The sequence below is a fragment of the Tauraco erythrolophus genome, chromosome 5, assembly GCF_009769465.1.
Source record: "Tauraco erythrolophus isolate bTauEry1 chromosome 5, bTauEry1.pri, whole genome shotgun sequence".
Classification (NCBI taxonomy): domain Eukaryota; kingdom Metazoa; phylum Chordata; class Aves; order Musophagiformes; family Musophagidae; genus Tauraco; species Tauraco erythrolophus.
The window spans coordinates 17,582,583-17,597,996 of record NC_141469.1 but is presented as its reverse complement, the minus strand read 5'-3'; the positions used below and the strand labels follow the sequence as shown (position 1 = coordinate 17,597,996).

The 15,414-nt window shown below is 38.1% G+C and overlaps 1 protein-coding gene across 5 annotated transcripts in view; it reads left to right on the top strand.

The window, feature by feature from the left end:
• The window catches only part of LRBA (LPS responsive beige-like anchor protein), a 422,962-nt gene that overhangs the window by 375,362 nt on the left and 32,186 nt on the right, over window positions 1–15,414 (top strand). For 4 of the 5 annotated variants that reach the window (XM_086612273.1, XM_086612272.1, XM_086612269.1 and 1 more), the window contains 3 exons: window positions 5,762–5,851; window positions 9,161–9,353; window positions 12,082–12,144. In XM_086612273.1, coding sequence (XP_086468399.1) covers window positions 5,762–5,851; window positions 9,161–9,353; window positions 12,082–12,144 — 346 coding nt within the window. The remainder of the gene's footprint in view (window positions 1–5,761; window positions 5,852–9,160; window positions 9,354–12,081; window positions 12,145–15,414) is intronic. The other variant, XM_086612271.1, reaches the window with a different exon arrangement.

Here is a 15,414-nt window from a genome sequence, read left to right as displayed (position 1 = left end):
GATCTAACAGGGTTTGTTATGAAACAAGGGGAGATGGTACTACAAAGAGCTTCTCTTCTGTCAGCTTAGCCTGTTTTCAGCAATTTTATCTAATTGCTGTGAATCATGCTTATTCTCTGGCTAGTGTCATCGGTGCCTCTGTAGTCCGTGTGGAATTCAACTAAGAATCTCACCGTAGGACTGTAAGTGACTATCTGGTTAGAAGGGGTTTTCTGATCACTTGTTATCAGAGCTTGATTTTAATCACCATCCCGTGGGGAAAGGAGCTAGTCAGTTGGCTGCTAAGCCGTTCAACTTCACTGTCAGAGGGGAGACCTGTCAAATATTCTGTGTTCTCTGGTGCTCTAAAGCAACATCTGGGTGGAAGGAGAGGGAAAGCAAGTAATCATAATTGTGTATCGCTCAAGCCAATAGAAATCACTGAGGAACATGTGTGTAAACCTTTTTGAATATTGAAAAGTGAGGTAGGAGCGGCAGAGAGCCAAAGTAATTATTTTTGCAAGGGCTGTTCTTTTCTGGCCATAAATACCGGGTAGAAACATGGAGGATGAACCCAAAGCATTTTCTGTCCCTAACACGTATGCTGAAAGGAAATTTATTACAATGCATGATGTTATTTCACCCGGGTTTTCAGATGTTTGGCAATTAAATCTCACACGTTTGAGAAGTAACTGGAAATGCTTCAGTGTAGATCTGTAAAGACACACTGACTGAAAGCAGCCTCCGCGTAGTGACCGGTGAGGTTGTAGCTTGCGGTGCGTTCAGGCCGCGGTGCACGTTTTGACAGGAGTGTGCCGTGCCCTTCGTCTCTTCAGACAGTTTGGTGGTTTGTGTCTGAGAAGGCATGACGAAAGCAGCTCCGAGTTAGCCTCTTTAAGGGTCTTTAAATCTAGAGTTAAATGGTGTATGTCTTGCCTTTTAACTATATGGGCCTTCATTTCGGGATTCGAGTTCAAAACTGGAGACCGTTTCATTCTTTCTCTGTGACACTCACTGCAGTTCCCCCTCCACCCGCCCTCCCTCATATTTAATTTTATAGTTCTTTCAGACATAAACATGAAAAAAAAAGCAATTTTGACTTCGTTTCTGAGTGTTGCTGCAAAGAAAAGTAACAAACATCTGTTTTTACCTTAACTGCATCCATATGTTCAACCTCCCCATCACCCTCCTTCCCCCAAAAAATTTACAGCCGTATTTGGTGGATACTGCGTACTGTTGAATTAACTTTCTTCACAGTTAGATTAGAGGGTAAATTCAGAGACTGAAAATATCTGTACTAAGCAGTGGCCAAAAGCTATATTATAGCTAAGCCAAGTTTTCGAGTTTTTCACTCTTCCTCTTAAAATGTACTTCACTCTTCCTCTTCTGCCCTTCCTACCTCCAAATAAAAGCGGAGGTGATCCAGGAGACATTTTTAGGAATAGATTTTTATGGTAATCAGATAAATGTTAACTTGTGAAATTTGGTTATAACTTTCGTACTTACAAATTAATTAACATTCGAAATACCATGTTCATCATGCAAGTATGTGGTTCGAGACGCGTACTGTGTGGATTATTGTAAAGGGTTAGTTACCTTGTTTCGTTTTGTTATTACTTCTTGTAGCATCTGGAACAATTCTGACCTTACCAAGGTTTTGGGTTTTTGCAGAGGATTAACAGGAAGAAGGCTATTTTACTGAGATATTTGAGAAGCAGTGAAACAAAATGTTGAATTATGTTATCTTTTACTTTGTGGTAGACAGCATGCTTTGAGATAAGAGTTTGTGGAACTAAAGATATCTTTCAAACAAAGGTTATTCCTTTCCAGTTATATAGTGCCTTTAATAGATGTGTAAATTTCCCAAATATTTGTACCTACAATAATCTAAATTGTTGTATGCTCCAGAAGGATTCAGCAGTGTGAGAACACATGCCCTTCCTCTGCCACTAGAAGAAGCTGGTCATCTCTTAGTAATACCGACTAATGCTAGTAATACATTGTTCAAGAAAATGAAGTTAGAAGCTGGGCTGCAATTTGTTAGAAAGTGAGTTGATAACTTTTTGACTGATGGTCATTTTACTGCCTGTTCTCAGGTAAGTGGTAGGTTGTTATCTTCAAAGGAGATATTAATTATCTCTCTGAGGAAAAGGTTCCCTGCTCCTAGCTGATTTTCTTTGACAGGTTGAACAAAAGTCTGAGTGACATCTGGTGGCTAAAATGCCCTGTATGTCTCTTTCTATTGTTATGTAAATTGAAAGGATGGGGATTGATTCTAGCTCCAACATCACATGTTTCTGCTGACAGAGGGAGGTCATCTTGCATCCTCTGTATGTGATCCTTCTGACTGAGACATCATAAGAACATGGAGCTGACATCTGGATTGACTTTGAATACAATCTGGGAAAAGAAAGGAACCATTTGGAGTTGCTAGTACACTCTCTTCGTCATAATTAAGAAATATTCAAGCTAAATAAAGAAGGTTTACTTTTTCTTGGTAATTAAAAGGAATGCAAAAGGTTTTTATGCTGAAGTCCAGACATCAGTAAAGAGGACATACAGATACCAATATCTATGCCTTTACGCTATGTACAATTTTGATGTTTTATGAAACCTTGTTACCTGTGGTAGGACGTGATCTGAATGTAGATTTTTTTTATCCCCCCCCCCCCCCCCCCCCCAGTTCTGGTGGCTACAAGGGAAAGATTGTGTCAGGAAGTTATTGTAATCCTAGAAATGTAGACCCTCATATTTTTTGGAAGAACCAGAATGAACTTAATGAGTCTAAAAGACTTGTTTGTGCCGGAACTGTAAATCCCAAACTCAATCTAGATCATAACCATGGATGTAGAAACTGTCTGTTAAAGGCTGAAAATGGAGAATTTGTGGTCCTCTAAGGCAGGCTTTGGCAAAATCGTTGGCCCATTAGTCAGCAGTTTGGCCAGTTCTGACAGAACACGATGTGAAAACAGGCAGTGACTATCTACTTGCTGGTTGAGTAGAATGTTTTATACTTTTTTTAGTTTTTAATATCCCAGAGGGATTCTTTTCTGCACCGGTGGTGGGTGGGAGACAAATAGCGGTGCTGCCACTGCTGTGTGGTCTAGGAGTGTGATAATGATGAGCATCATGTATGTGAGTAAGCAATGGAGTCACAACTGTGTCTCTTGCAGTTTTTATGTTGCTGGAAAGTGGTGAGTTCTTCTGAGATCTGGAGAGTGGAAAATAGCGTTCTGACTGCTGATCTTTCATTGATTAAAGCAATTATAGCATCCATCTGATTTTTGTTCTACGTCAGTTTGAGCTCTTGTTATGATGAGTATACTTGAAGTATTTGAAACACTCTGCATCAATATGTAGTGTCTTGTGTTTAATTTTCCCTTTTGTAGTACTGGCACTATGCAAGAGAGTATAGTTTGTGGAGGTAGCATTGAGAATTAAAGGACATACCAGACTTCATGGGTAAGACAAAATTCTGACTCCCTTTAAATGCCAAATGGGGGCTATTTAGGAATGGAAGTTTCTATATTGATCATAAGTCAATATATAAGGAAGTTAACAAATCTGAAGCTTATTATTTCCTCATTTCATCTATTCTATTTTTAGCTCTAAAAGAAACACACGGGAGTTGTGCTTCAAGAGTATTTTATTCATTTTGAATAATATATTGGATATATATATTTTATAGGAAATAAACAGGAGATCCTAGAGACTGTAGATTTACCCTAAAGATTTTAACAAGCACAGAGTAACTGACATCCAGAACTGTGTTCTACTCTTCCTGTGTTATTCTGGTTCTCCCCTCAATGCAAGGCAGAATTCCCATTTGCTAGTAAAAATATTCCACTCAATCTGCAAGTAAATGTAGGCAAATCTTTTTAATCTGGATGTTTCGAAACTAACAGCTTTTTATGGAGAGGGTAGAGCTGCTGACCGGTATGCTGTTGCTTTGTTAATGCCTCATGTCTAAAGGGACCTCAAATTCTACGCCCTTGCGATTCCCTTGATATCTCAAGTCACAAAAACCCAGATTTGAATTTTAATGCAGCGTGTCTCATCACTAGGAGGGGGACTCTGATGGTCTTACTGAGCTTTAGTGTTTTGCGAATCTGATATTGCTGTTCCTCGAAAAGTACTCATTGAATCACAGTGTTTGTGCGTCTGATTTCAGCCAGCTTTTTGATAAATTTACTTATTCCCCAATTCTTTGAAGATTAAAGTGCTTCTCAGAGTGGGCAAGAGGGTTAGAATCTGTCCGTAGAGCAATTGCAGCTCCTATTCTGTTGAGTTCAGATGTTTCAAAAGCTCTGCCAAATGTAATAAGGCCAAGTGTTTTGGATAGCATGTTTCCTATCAAAGGATGATTATTTTTGATGATCTTACAGCCTCAGGTGCATTCTACTTTTGTTTTTGTTATTTCTGTAACAGGAGAACATTGTGTGTCCTGGTAATAGTCTTTATTACTATCTAAAATTAGTTGTTTGTAAGAATAAGATCAGCATAAATGTTATTCCATTGTCTCAAAAATTATAATGGGTGGCTAGAATAGAACATGAAATATAAGTGTAAGGAGCCTCAAGGTACACTGAACCATGAAAAAGAAGAATCTCTGAGAGAAAAACATGGTGTTCTAATAGCTGAAAAGTGGCTAGTGGTTTTGTGTTTTAGCATTCAAGCGTCCTATTTAAACCACTTTTTTGAAGGGCCTGATTTTCAGGACTTCTTTTGAAGGTAGGACTTGCTAATTAGCCTCGCCTTAGGTGCTCAGCATCCCTAGAGCTTTTGAGAATGTGGGGCTCAATGCACCATGCAGCAGAGAAGCTAAAGTACTGGCCCATATGCAACCTGTTAGCCCACAGCAAGTGCAAGGTAATTTTACTTAGTTTAGCTCACAGCGAAAGAGGTTTAATCTAAGATGAATGATTTCAGATTTTCTGTAGTATTAGCCTGTTTCTGTGGATAGTGCAGGGGCCTGGCCAACAAGAAATAACTTGTTTAATTTTGGCTGCTTGATTTTTATCTCTAAGCCAGTGGGCCAATAGATGGCAACATGGAAAACTATTTGGATGTGCCTAGGCGAGAGGGATAAGTTCACACATTTCAGAATAATTTTTTTTAAGAAATCATTGAGCATGAGATGGTATTCTCATATATGCCCGATGAAGAAAGAGATAAAGCATGTTGCTGAAGATACAGAGAAACTTTTTTAAAAAATTTGTTGCGTTTTGTCTTCCCGTTCTCCTTTAGCTGCATTTAGGATCAGTCTTGCTCTCAGTAGTTGAATGCGTCCTAAAGTTGTTTGCTCTTTTTGAATAAAAATGAAATAGGAAAAAAGCTCAGTGTCACTTTCATTGTAGTTATTGCTGTGAAACTAAGTGATGGCATTTAAACAGAAAGTAGAACATTCTTAATACCTTTAGAAACTTTTAAAAAATTAACTTTTGTTTCTGAGTTATGATACAAACAGGATAAGCCAGTGTTAGAAAGGAAAAATGGAGCCAATAAAGAGGGTTTCTGATTATAATAGCTTGTTTCTGTTTAATATCATTGAGCAGGATGAGGTTTTGCAGAGTTTCTCATGGAAATAGCATCCACAGTACTAAAATGATTACCTCATTCTTAGTACCAGTGCCAAGCACTTAGCCCCACAGTGAACACACGGGGTTGATTTTCAACATGAAACAAGCCAGAAGTGTGGAATGACATTTTCAGGTGACAGTTATGGTTCTATTGCCTGTAATTAGCACCTCTTAACATGCAAACCTGCCTGTGCCTTTTCCAGGCTGTCGAAGCTCAAATACGAAGTTTTGGACAGACCCCTTCCCAACTGCTCATAGAACCACATCCTCCAAGAAGTTCAGCCATGCAGGTGGTAAGTACCGTGTTAACTCTTTGTGACCTGCTGTTCGTTCACTTCCTTTGCTGTCTTAAAGTTACAGAACCGACTGCTTCGCTTTGATTTTATGTAGTCATGGAATTGTGTTATTAAAAACAGCAGATGAGTTACGATTCTGTAGGACGGAGTGTACGCAGTGCAGAGCTATTATTTTATTTATTGCTGAGAGGATTGTATTGATTTCTAGTACAGACCCTTTTTTTTGTCAGTGTAATCTAAGAACACTTCATCAGTTGATTTTGTTAATACTGTACCTGTACAGGTGAGAGCCAGTCATCATGGAGACAATTTAGTTAGTCTTTGGCAGATTCCCCAAGAAGCATGGATTTAGGAGGTGGAACTTCCTTGTCTTTTCCCCCAGGCATAGGTTTTCCCCTAAAACCGGGATTACGAGGAATTCATGAGCTGAAACTTACATTGCAAAGAATGTGACTAAATGTGTTTTGCAGTAAAGCCAGGGTGATAAAATCCAGGCAGTGAGCATTAACATGCTTTCCCTTTTACCTCTACTTGTGTCTAATATAATTTTATTATACAAACTATTATTTTATTGCTGATTACTTTCCATATCGTGTTGTGTGCAGTCCTTGGGTCTAAAATATCATTTGTGTTGTCATAGATCCAGAACTAAATATGTTAAGTGATACTCTGACAAGTGGAGCAAATGGTCTGCTAATTCACAAGTTTTTCAAAAGGTTACATTCCCTTATTGTTAAGATGGACGTTTTACACTGAAATGCAAAAGAAGACATGTTTTTCTTGTACGTTCTGCAAGACGCATGTCCTACTCAAGCAGACAAGGTTATTAGATGAAAAACATCTCTGAAGCGCAAAAGACTTTAGAAAAATTACAGAAAAATCTGAAATGTTGCCAAAGTAGCTTACAGATTTTGTGATGTAGGGTCTAAGAAATGTAAACTTTCTTGTCAAATGGAGCTACTAGCCTTTCTCAAATATGTCATGTGTTGTACATGAGACTTACTCAGCTGACTGTCCCCCCCCATGCCCCCCACCCTTTCTCCAGCCAGTACATACTACGCTTTGACAGCTGTGCTGTAGACGTGCTCCTTCCTTGGGATCCCATGTACTGGATGGACAGAGCTGATTGTGCTGATTTGTGATCTGCTGGCCTGTTGCACCTCCCACGTAGCGTCCCAGGGCTGCAGACCGCTGCGGTGACTTGTGTGTGCAAGCCACCAGGCTCTCCCTTTCAGAAGAGCCCTATAACAGGGATTTTGGGGAGCCCAAGTCCCCTCATCAGACAGCTCCATGCCCCATGTGTGTCCGTCTGTCATGATGCCACGCACCAGGCACTTGCCCTGATTTAGAGGGATTTATTTCAGGAAGAGGAGGAACTCGAGAAGTTGATTGCTGACGTGTTTGTCAGACCAATTGTTATACAAATAAATTTGATACCGGGAAGCAGTTTGTGTGGTTTTATCATAATATTTTTCATGACGCTGAATTTATAAAGATTTAGTATGTAATGGAAGAAGTTAAATTCTGTGAAGTTAACTGTTTCTAACTGTGGGGTTTTTTGGGCAGAGGTACACACAGAAAAAAACCCTGAGTTCTCCGCTTTGTTTTGACCAGTTTTGTGGTCATTAATATGTGATTTTGTAATAGCACTATATTAAGTGGTTTTAAAAGTAGTATTCCTGGAGCGGAAATACAGTAAGGATGTTTTTCCTGCTACAATTTAGAATTATTTCTAGTCATATTATTTACTGAGTTTTCTGTTTTCGTGTGTGTGTGTGTGCATGTATGCATGAATACAGCTGAACTGAAAGCTACCACGTGCTGTGTTAAGTGCACGAGCCATAATATACACCAGGTGTAGTAATTAGCAGTCACACGAAGGCTGACTATTTGTCTGGTTTTGCTGCTGTTGCTGTATCCCCTTGTGTTTTCAACCATCAGATAGCTGGATTTAATTGAGGCCACATCAGATGAGGCATTACTGACACCTTTAATTGAATGAGCATCCAGGGAGGATTAACTCATAATATTGATTGGCTTTTAGCCACTTGCTCAGAAGGGTGTCTGGGTAGCTTATTAGTTGCTTTTATTTACACCTTTATGCAAAGACTGTAAATAGGAATTCATAGAGCAATATGTTTTTCTAAGTACTCTTAATAACTTTTTAAAAAGGAGTGATAATAAAAATGCAAATGTATTTAATTTTTTTATTAGTTCTGTATAAATATACATTAAATGTATGCACTTACATACACATATATGTAATGAAATATTACGGGTGGAAAATAGCCAAGAACACTTCATTAGTGTTCTAATTCAGTTATTATAAAATAACAAATACTAGAGCAATATGGCTACTGGTGACTAGGATGGTTGTGTTTTTGTATCTCAATGGAGTTCTCTTTTTTTAGGTACACCACACAATCACAAACCCATTAAGTTTTGCTTTTCCTCCTTATGTTTGATATCCGGATCTGAGGTCCTCAGTATTTTGTTTTGACATTTGCAGTATTGTTAGAGAGCTTAGTTAAAAAGTTATTAAACTTTTCAACTTATTAAATTAAAAAACTAAACCCTAAAAATAGTATGTTGAAAATAAGAGTCTGGATTAGTTCCCTCCCTTTAGTATTTCTAGAAACAACACAGGATAGTGTCTGTAATCACGTCCACTTTATATTCTTTACAACTGCATTTAATTATGTTTGTCCTTTGAAACACATTTGCGGTGAAGTCTTCTACTTTGCATTCATAAATCTTATTTTCGTACACCAGAAATATATACAGAACATATATCTAGTGTATGTGTGTATCTGTTTATTTTAATGTGCTTTCATGTTCTCATCTGGCTTGTAAAGAATTGCAGTCTGCCAATTTAATGCAACTTGAGACAATCTCTGGGAGCAGGAATTTCTTTTGCTCACTTCCTTTTTTTTTGGTGTTCCCTTCTCGTTTGGCGTTGCTTTCCTTTACATACTATCTCTGCAGATATGAAGGAGAATTCTTTTGCTAGAGAGAGATGATTGGATCAAACTAAAAGTGTTTGATCTGCTGTGATCTGTAGCAAAGTTTGTATATAGACACCCTGTATTCAAGAAGGCCCTCAAATTAACAGTACATGAACATTTTTCTACCTAAAATGATTGTTTCCACAAGCCTGTCCGCTATTACTGCATTTACTTTTCACTGCAGCTGCTATTGGATCTTACGTGTTTTAATCCAATCTTCCTTCTCTTGTCCTGTCTTCTTTTCTCCTCCCTGTGTTTTCTTTTCCCATGTATTTGGGTTCTTGTTGTGTGCACTCAACAGTATCTCCTCCTGCAGAGTCCGTTGATGTTCACAGACCAATCTCAACAGGACGTTATCATGGTTCTAAAGTTCCCATCCAACTCCCCTGTCACTCACGTAGCAGCCAACACCCAGCCTGGTCTGGCCACTCCTGCTGTGATCACAGTTACTGCAAATAGGCTATTTGCTGTAAACAAGTGGCATAATCTTCCTGGTAAGTAAATTAGAGTAGCTTAAGAAAACCGCTGCCATCAAGCAGTACTTCTGTTGTCTGTTTCAAAATTTGCTGCAGAACTGTTTTAAATTTAAAGTTTGAAGAGCAAGTCAGTTCATTGACACAAAATGCTCTTCACATGTGGACTTAGTTTCTCCTTAGAAAGGTATTCTGAATGATTGTATAGTAAGTTGTGTGGCACACAAAAGGCTTCTAATAACAATATATCGCTTTCCAGGCCATCAGACATTGTGCAAGAAGACGAAACCAGTGTATCACTATTTGATTGTGATGAAGTCACATTCTTCCTCTTGAATTTGTTTTTCAGTCAGATGGAAGCCTGAACCATGTCATGTCAAAGACAATTTTTAAAGCATGTAAAACTTGCTTGAAATCTTTTCTGCTATCTTCTTCTAGTTGATTATGAACACCATATTCTGATGTTAAAGCCACTCAATGAAAATTAGAACATAAAACATATGGGAAGTCTGTATCTTCTGTAACTTAAACATCCCAAGTTATTAGGTGCTTATGTATTTGTCAATATGAAAGGAAAGCAACGTACCTATTTGCATAGCGACCAATCAGATTAATTTTCCTTTCAAAATGTGTTGGCCTTGAGAATATAGTCATTCTGTTTTCAATTCTAATGTTCTCTAATCTTAAAGGCACTCATCCTCCTTCCCCTGACTATGACAGCCTCAGGCCCAAGCCGTGAAAGGTAGTTTATTTCAGTGCTATGCAGTAAATCTGGTCAAAGGCTCTTCAAGAAAGGGAAAAGGGAGCTTCTACACAAATAACTTAAATAGAAGATATTTGCACCAGACTAATACTCACATTACTGAAATTCCTACTAAGAAATCTGGGCCCTTGATTGCATTTTGAAAAAAGCCAGATGACTCCCACACTTTTTGCTGATTCTTACAAATTACCTCTCTACATTGTACAAATAGAAACATCAATGTATTATTTCACTCACCCAAGAAATACTTAAAAAGAAAGGTGGGAAGGAAGGGGGAAAGGAGGCTAGTCTAGATAACAAGTTGTGAGCAAGAACTATTTACAGAGCTCTTGACGTTTCTTTGAAAGGAGGATGGCAATATCCTCTTGGATGTGTGACCTTGGGCGTATAATATTCAAGGCTTTTAAAAAATAATATTTGTGGACATACAGCAATAATGGGCAAAAAAGAGGTTCTAAAGTGGTAGGAGTTGATTTTTATTTCCCCATAAGTCTGCTGGTTGATGATCTGTGAGCGAGCAACCAACCAATTGTTGAGTGTAGTAATGAACTGGTTTGAGTTGAACAAAACCTGCAGATTTTAGGTTTTCCCTCATCTCTGAAAGTTAGAACAGTAAGCTGTTCTTTTGACTCACTATTTTCTCCTTTAGAGGCATTTTAAGCTTGTCTTGCCTTTACAAAAACCTCCAGAAAACCTATAAGTCAAGACAAACAAAAGCCAACCAAACAAAAACAAAACGCAAAAACCCCACCTGACCCCAGCTCTTTGAGAGTACACTGATCAGCTGCAGGCTGTTAATGAAGTCCTATGCTTAAGATCTCTGGGTATGGACTCCTGAGACTAGCCTTCACTATTGTTGCCTTCAGATTTTATACCAAAATCAGATCTGCTAGGATTAGAGGGCAGGTATCATTACTACTCCATACCTCCTGCTGCGGGCTTAGCATTGTCTTTACTAATGAGGCATCATGATAAAAAAGTGAAGTTGCCAAGTGACCAGTTGTCACTGATGTGTAATTAAATGTCTCATTCCTGCTTTTGTATATGAGTTTGGTGGCTTTGCCGACATCAAATGGCACTGGTACCCAACAGGGTGCCTCCATTTCATCACATGGAGTTCATGTTTCATTCTGCATTAGTCTTTCATTGCAGCAGAACTTTGACTTCCCAATTATTTACAAAACCCTTCTATTGATACTAATTTTTGTATGGACAGTAGATAGAAAAATCATAGATGTAAGTATTCAGCCAGTATTTTTTGTTCCGCTTCCAAGAATGTCTTGTGGGCTGTTTGCAGGAGGAGGGGGAGTTTGCTTGTTTGCTTGTTTTGTTTTTAGTGAGGCTGTGGGGAAAAAACGCTTTTTTTTTTTTAACACTGAAGGAAAATTCAGGAGGTAAACCTTTCACTGGTGTGCCAGGTGCCCGGATGAAATGTAGGTCAGCAGAACTATATATTAACTTCTATGCAAATTTGCAAATAAATGGTTTTTGGTGATGGATGAATCCTTAAATGCTGGATGACTATGAGATTTCCCTATCTGCATCATAAACTGACTTTTTTTAAAAAAAATGTCCTTTGTGCTTCACTTGTTCAAAGCAGTCTTTAAAAAGTAAAGAGGAAAATAGTATTTGCTACAGTCAGCAGATGGTTGTCACATTTTGTTTTCAGTGCTCTTTACCACTTAATTTTGTTTTGTTGCGACAGGAGAGGTTGCCAGTAAAGCATCTGCTAGAGCTTATGGCTCAGGACCGGAGCTGCTGCTGATGGCATACATTCAGAAGAGCACTAATCTAAAATAAATGTTTAATAAGCAGCCCGTGAAAGCACCTGGAATTTTATTTTTTTTTAAATTCAGTTGATGCAGAAGAATCTCAAATATTTATAAAAAAAAAAAGAGGACGTAGCTTTGATTTATAAAATGTATGTGGCTTCACATATTAAAAAAAATGCAGAGTTTTAAAAAAATCTTCTTTCCTGAATTCCAGCTCATCAAGGTGCTGTACAAGACCAGCCTTACCAGCTGCCAGTGGAAATCGATCCTCTCATAGGTCTGTCACTTCCTTCTCTCTTTGCGATTCATTAAGCTCTGTATGGTGGCCCTGAAGTGTAGATTACGGTTGTTTTTCACTTGCTGGTTGCTGGGAATGGAATTTTCCTGATAAACCATTTGCATGCAAATTGGAATGCAATGAGCTGTGGCTATGCTGGTATTTCATCAACTCCCCCTCGTTGGTTTGCCTAATTTGAACAGGCCTAGGACGCGTGTCAGTGAAAATTAATATGGATGCTGTAATAATGTGTGATTGAGAATGTGCATGAAGTACTGTCAGGATAATATTGGATCTTTTCATCACTCAGACTTGTTGATGAGCAGGAGCGAGGCACGTTATGATGAATTGGTGCTCTGGTAATGTGATGGAGCTCCTTTGCAGAGGAAATTTTCATAATAACAGTGGGGTTCTTAACTGCACCGTGTTGTGAAAAATAAAACCATGGTGCCAGGGTTTCATCATTAAAGGAGATCAATCCTTTCTTCATGGACCTGCTGTTCAGGCTGAGGGGATTAATGTGTAATTGCAAAGCGGTTTCAAAGTTGAAATATATCACCCACTCTGTTTTAGTATTGAGATATTAGTATTCATTTTTCAAGGGTATTGCATCTTCTGATCAGCATCACTAGTTAAATTTGTCTGTTTTTCTTTTATTAAAAAGGGGCGGAGGAATGTCTCCGTGTAATAGATTCAATTCATGACTTTTTATTATGGAGGTTTATTAGTTTATATAGAGCTGATTTTTCTATTAGTATGGTTAGAGTTTGGTCTTTTCTTTCATTATAGACCCAATTTTGGGGTGTGTATATTTGGACCGTAATTTAGGGGCCTGTAGCATGGTAAACAGAACTTTAAAAGTGATCAAAAAAGAAAGACTCAGACCACCTAACCCCAAAATGCCAACTAGTTGTAGGACAGTTCACAGGAGCAAAGAAGACCGGGTTCCCCCACTCCCCCCTCAATTATTCTGTTAGAGTTCCAACTTAGCTCAGGTTTTTAAACTGTCCATTTCGGGATGGTAGTTTAAGTGAAGAAGAAGTGAAGCGGCCAATTACAGAAGCATGGAAAGATGAGATCAAAAAAGAACTTGCCCGGACACGTTAGATTGACAGGTCTGTCAGCCAGCAGGCGTGAATTTCAAAACAAATACGCGTGTCGCAGTCGGAACGGCCTTGTGTCGGTCTGTGGGTGCAGGCTGTTGCTGGGTAGCCGTTTTGCTGGGTGAGCTCTGTGATAATTAGATCAGGAACAGTGTGGGCATGTTAAACCATTTCATAGGGCTGATAAAATCAAAATGTTTTTCCAAAGTTTTTAAAATCAATTCCCATCTGAACAATGCAATACTTATAATTTATAGTGAGGAGGACGTGCTCTAACTCAACTTTACTTCCTGAAATAGGTTTTGTCCAAAAAATATTTGGAGCAGAAAATGTATATTCTGCTTTAAAACCTGCTATTGTGTAGATCTTAAAAATATAAATAAACATCACAGAAAAAAAAAAAAACAAACAACAAAACCAAACAAAACACAAAATCACATTGGGTCTGTCTGATGATTTTTCTACGTATTATGAAGCACAATAAGAAGGAAATAAAATTTTTATTTTTGTTTGCATTTTTCACAATTTTAAAATTGTAAATCCATTTTCAGGCTTGTCTTTAATTTATAAAAGACTTTAGTTTGGTATAAACACCTTTAAAATTAATGTTCATAGTTCTGAAAAATGGTTTAATTCTCTTTATACAATAGATCTCAAATCAGCCTTGTGATTACATTGGACATAGTTTAAGAGGTTTGAGGGTTTCTTTGTCACTGTTAAGTAGCATCATTGGGTACAAGCAAGTAATTATGTAGATAATATTAAAGGTTTTTAATTGTGGCTAGACGCATTTACCTAGAAATGGCACCTAAGAGGACCACAAAATTACGCTTTTATGGTTATAGCAGGAATCTTGTTGCTGTCTTAGTCGTAAGGAGGGATTCCTGCTGTCCTCATTTTCCGGTTGCACAGGAAGGTGTAAAACAGCGATGTCTGATATGACGTAGATCCTAGACCTCTTTTTCAGGTGAAGTTTTTTGAAGGTCTTACCCACACTGAATGTGTCTGTCTTCATGGTTTCTGGGGGGCTTATTTGCCATTATTTTGTCTTACAGAATGCTTCACTGTGCATTTATAATGTGTTGCTGTTACTCTTTTAAGTGGTCCCAGCAGCGGTCAAGGCCCTGTTACATGTTTCCTGCAGAGCAAATGACAGTACCTTGCTAAATTATTTGCTACCCATGTGGACAAGGCAGTATCAACATTTTAAACATAGTGAAAGCACGAATAAAGACTTGGTATAGAGTAAATGGAATAAGCCCGAGGCTTAGAGGATAGCTACACTGTGAGAATGGAAGGAAGTTAAAGAACAAAGAGTAAAGAAGAGCACAAGACCAGGACAGAGACAGGTCTGAGGGACCACCTGGAATGGAGCAATGGTGCTCTAAGCAGTCAGCAGATAAACCCAGGCCCAGGAGAACTTGCCTGGGATGGGAGTCAGGTTCCCTTGGGAACAGACAACATTAAAAGTTCTTCCTACAGTGTAGGATTTTCATGATATATATCTATAGGGACCCTTATATATATATATATGCACATATATCAATAAGGACAAAATATAGTATGAAAAATGTCTTCATTAATTGATTCCTGCCCATTCTGTGGGTTCACAATGCAAGATTATCTGGGGAAATGAAACAGCAAGTGATCAAAGTAGGGTAAATATTTGCCCTCAGTCCTAAAGGAGATTGTGGAGATAAGCTGATTAATTTTTGTGCAATGCTCAAAAAAGTATGAAATGGTAGTGATGTTTACTGCAGTTATTCTTTTTTTAAATTACAATGCTTGCAATGAAATACAACTTGTGTACAATTCTGAAATCATAATTCTGTTATCTGCTGCATTTCAGCCATTATATAGCATATATATATGTGTGTGCTGTCTTATAATTACATTCCCTTCATTTGTTTCTTAAGTTTTTAATTTCCTATACTAGAGGAAGGGGGAAGGAAGCTTATTACATTTTTATGTACCATTCCTTTTGCAATCTTTCATTTATATTTGTCAGCTGCATTTGACTTAAAGAAGACATTTCTTCTGTTTTAGAATATATACTGCAAGGAATTAGCATTGTTCCCAGAAGTGTAATGAGTATTTTATAGTAAAAGTAGAAGGAAAATGTCCCTGCCACAAAAAGCAAGTAACAGCATTGAGGAATAGTTTTGTT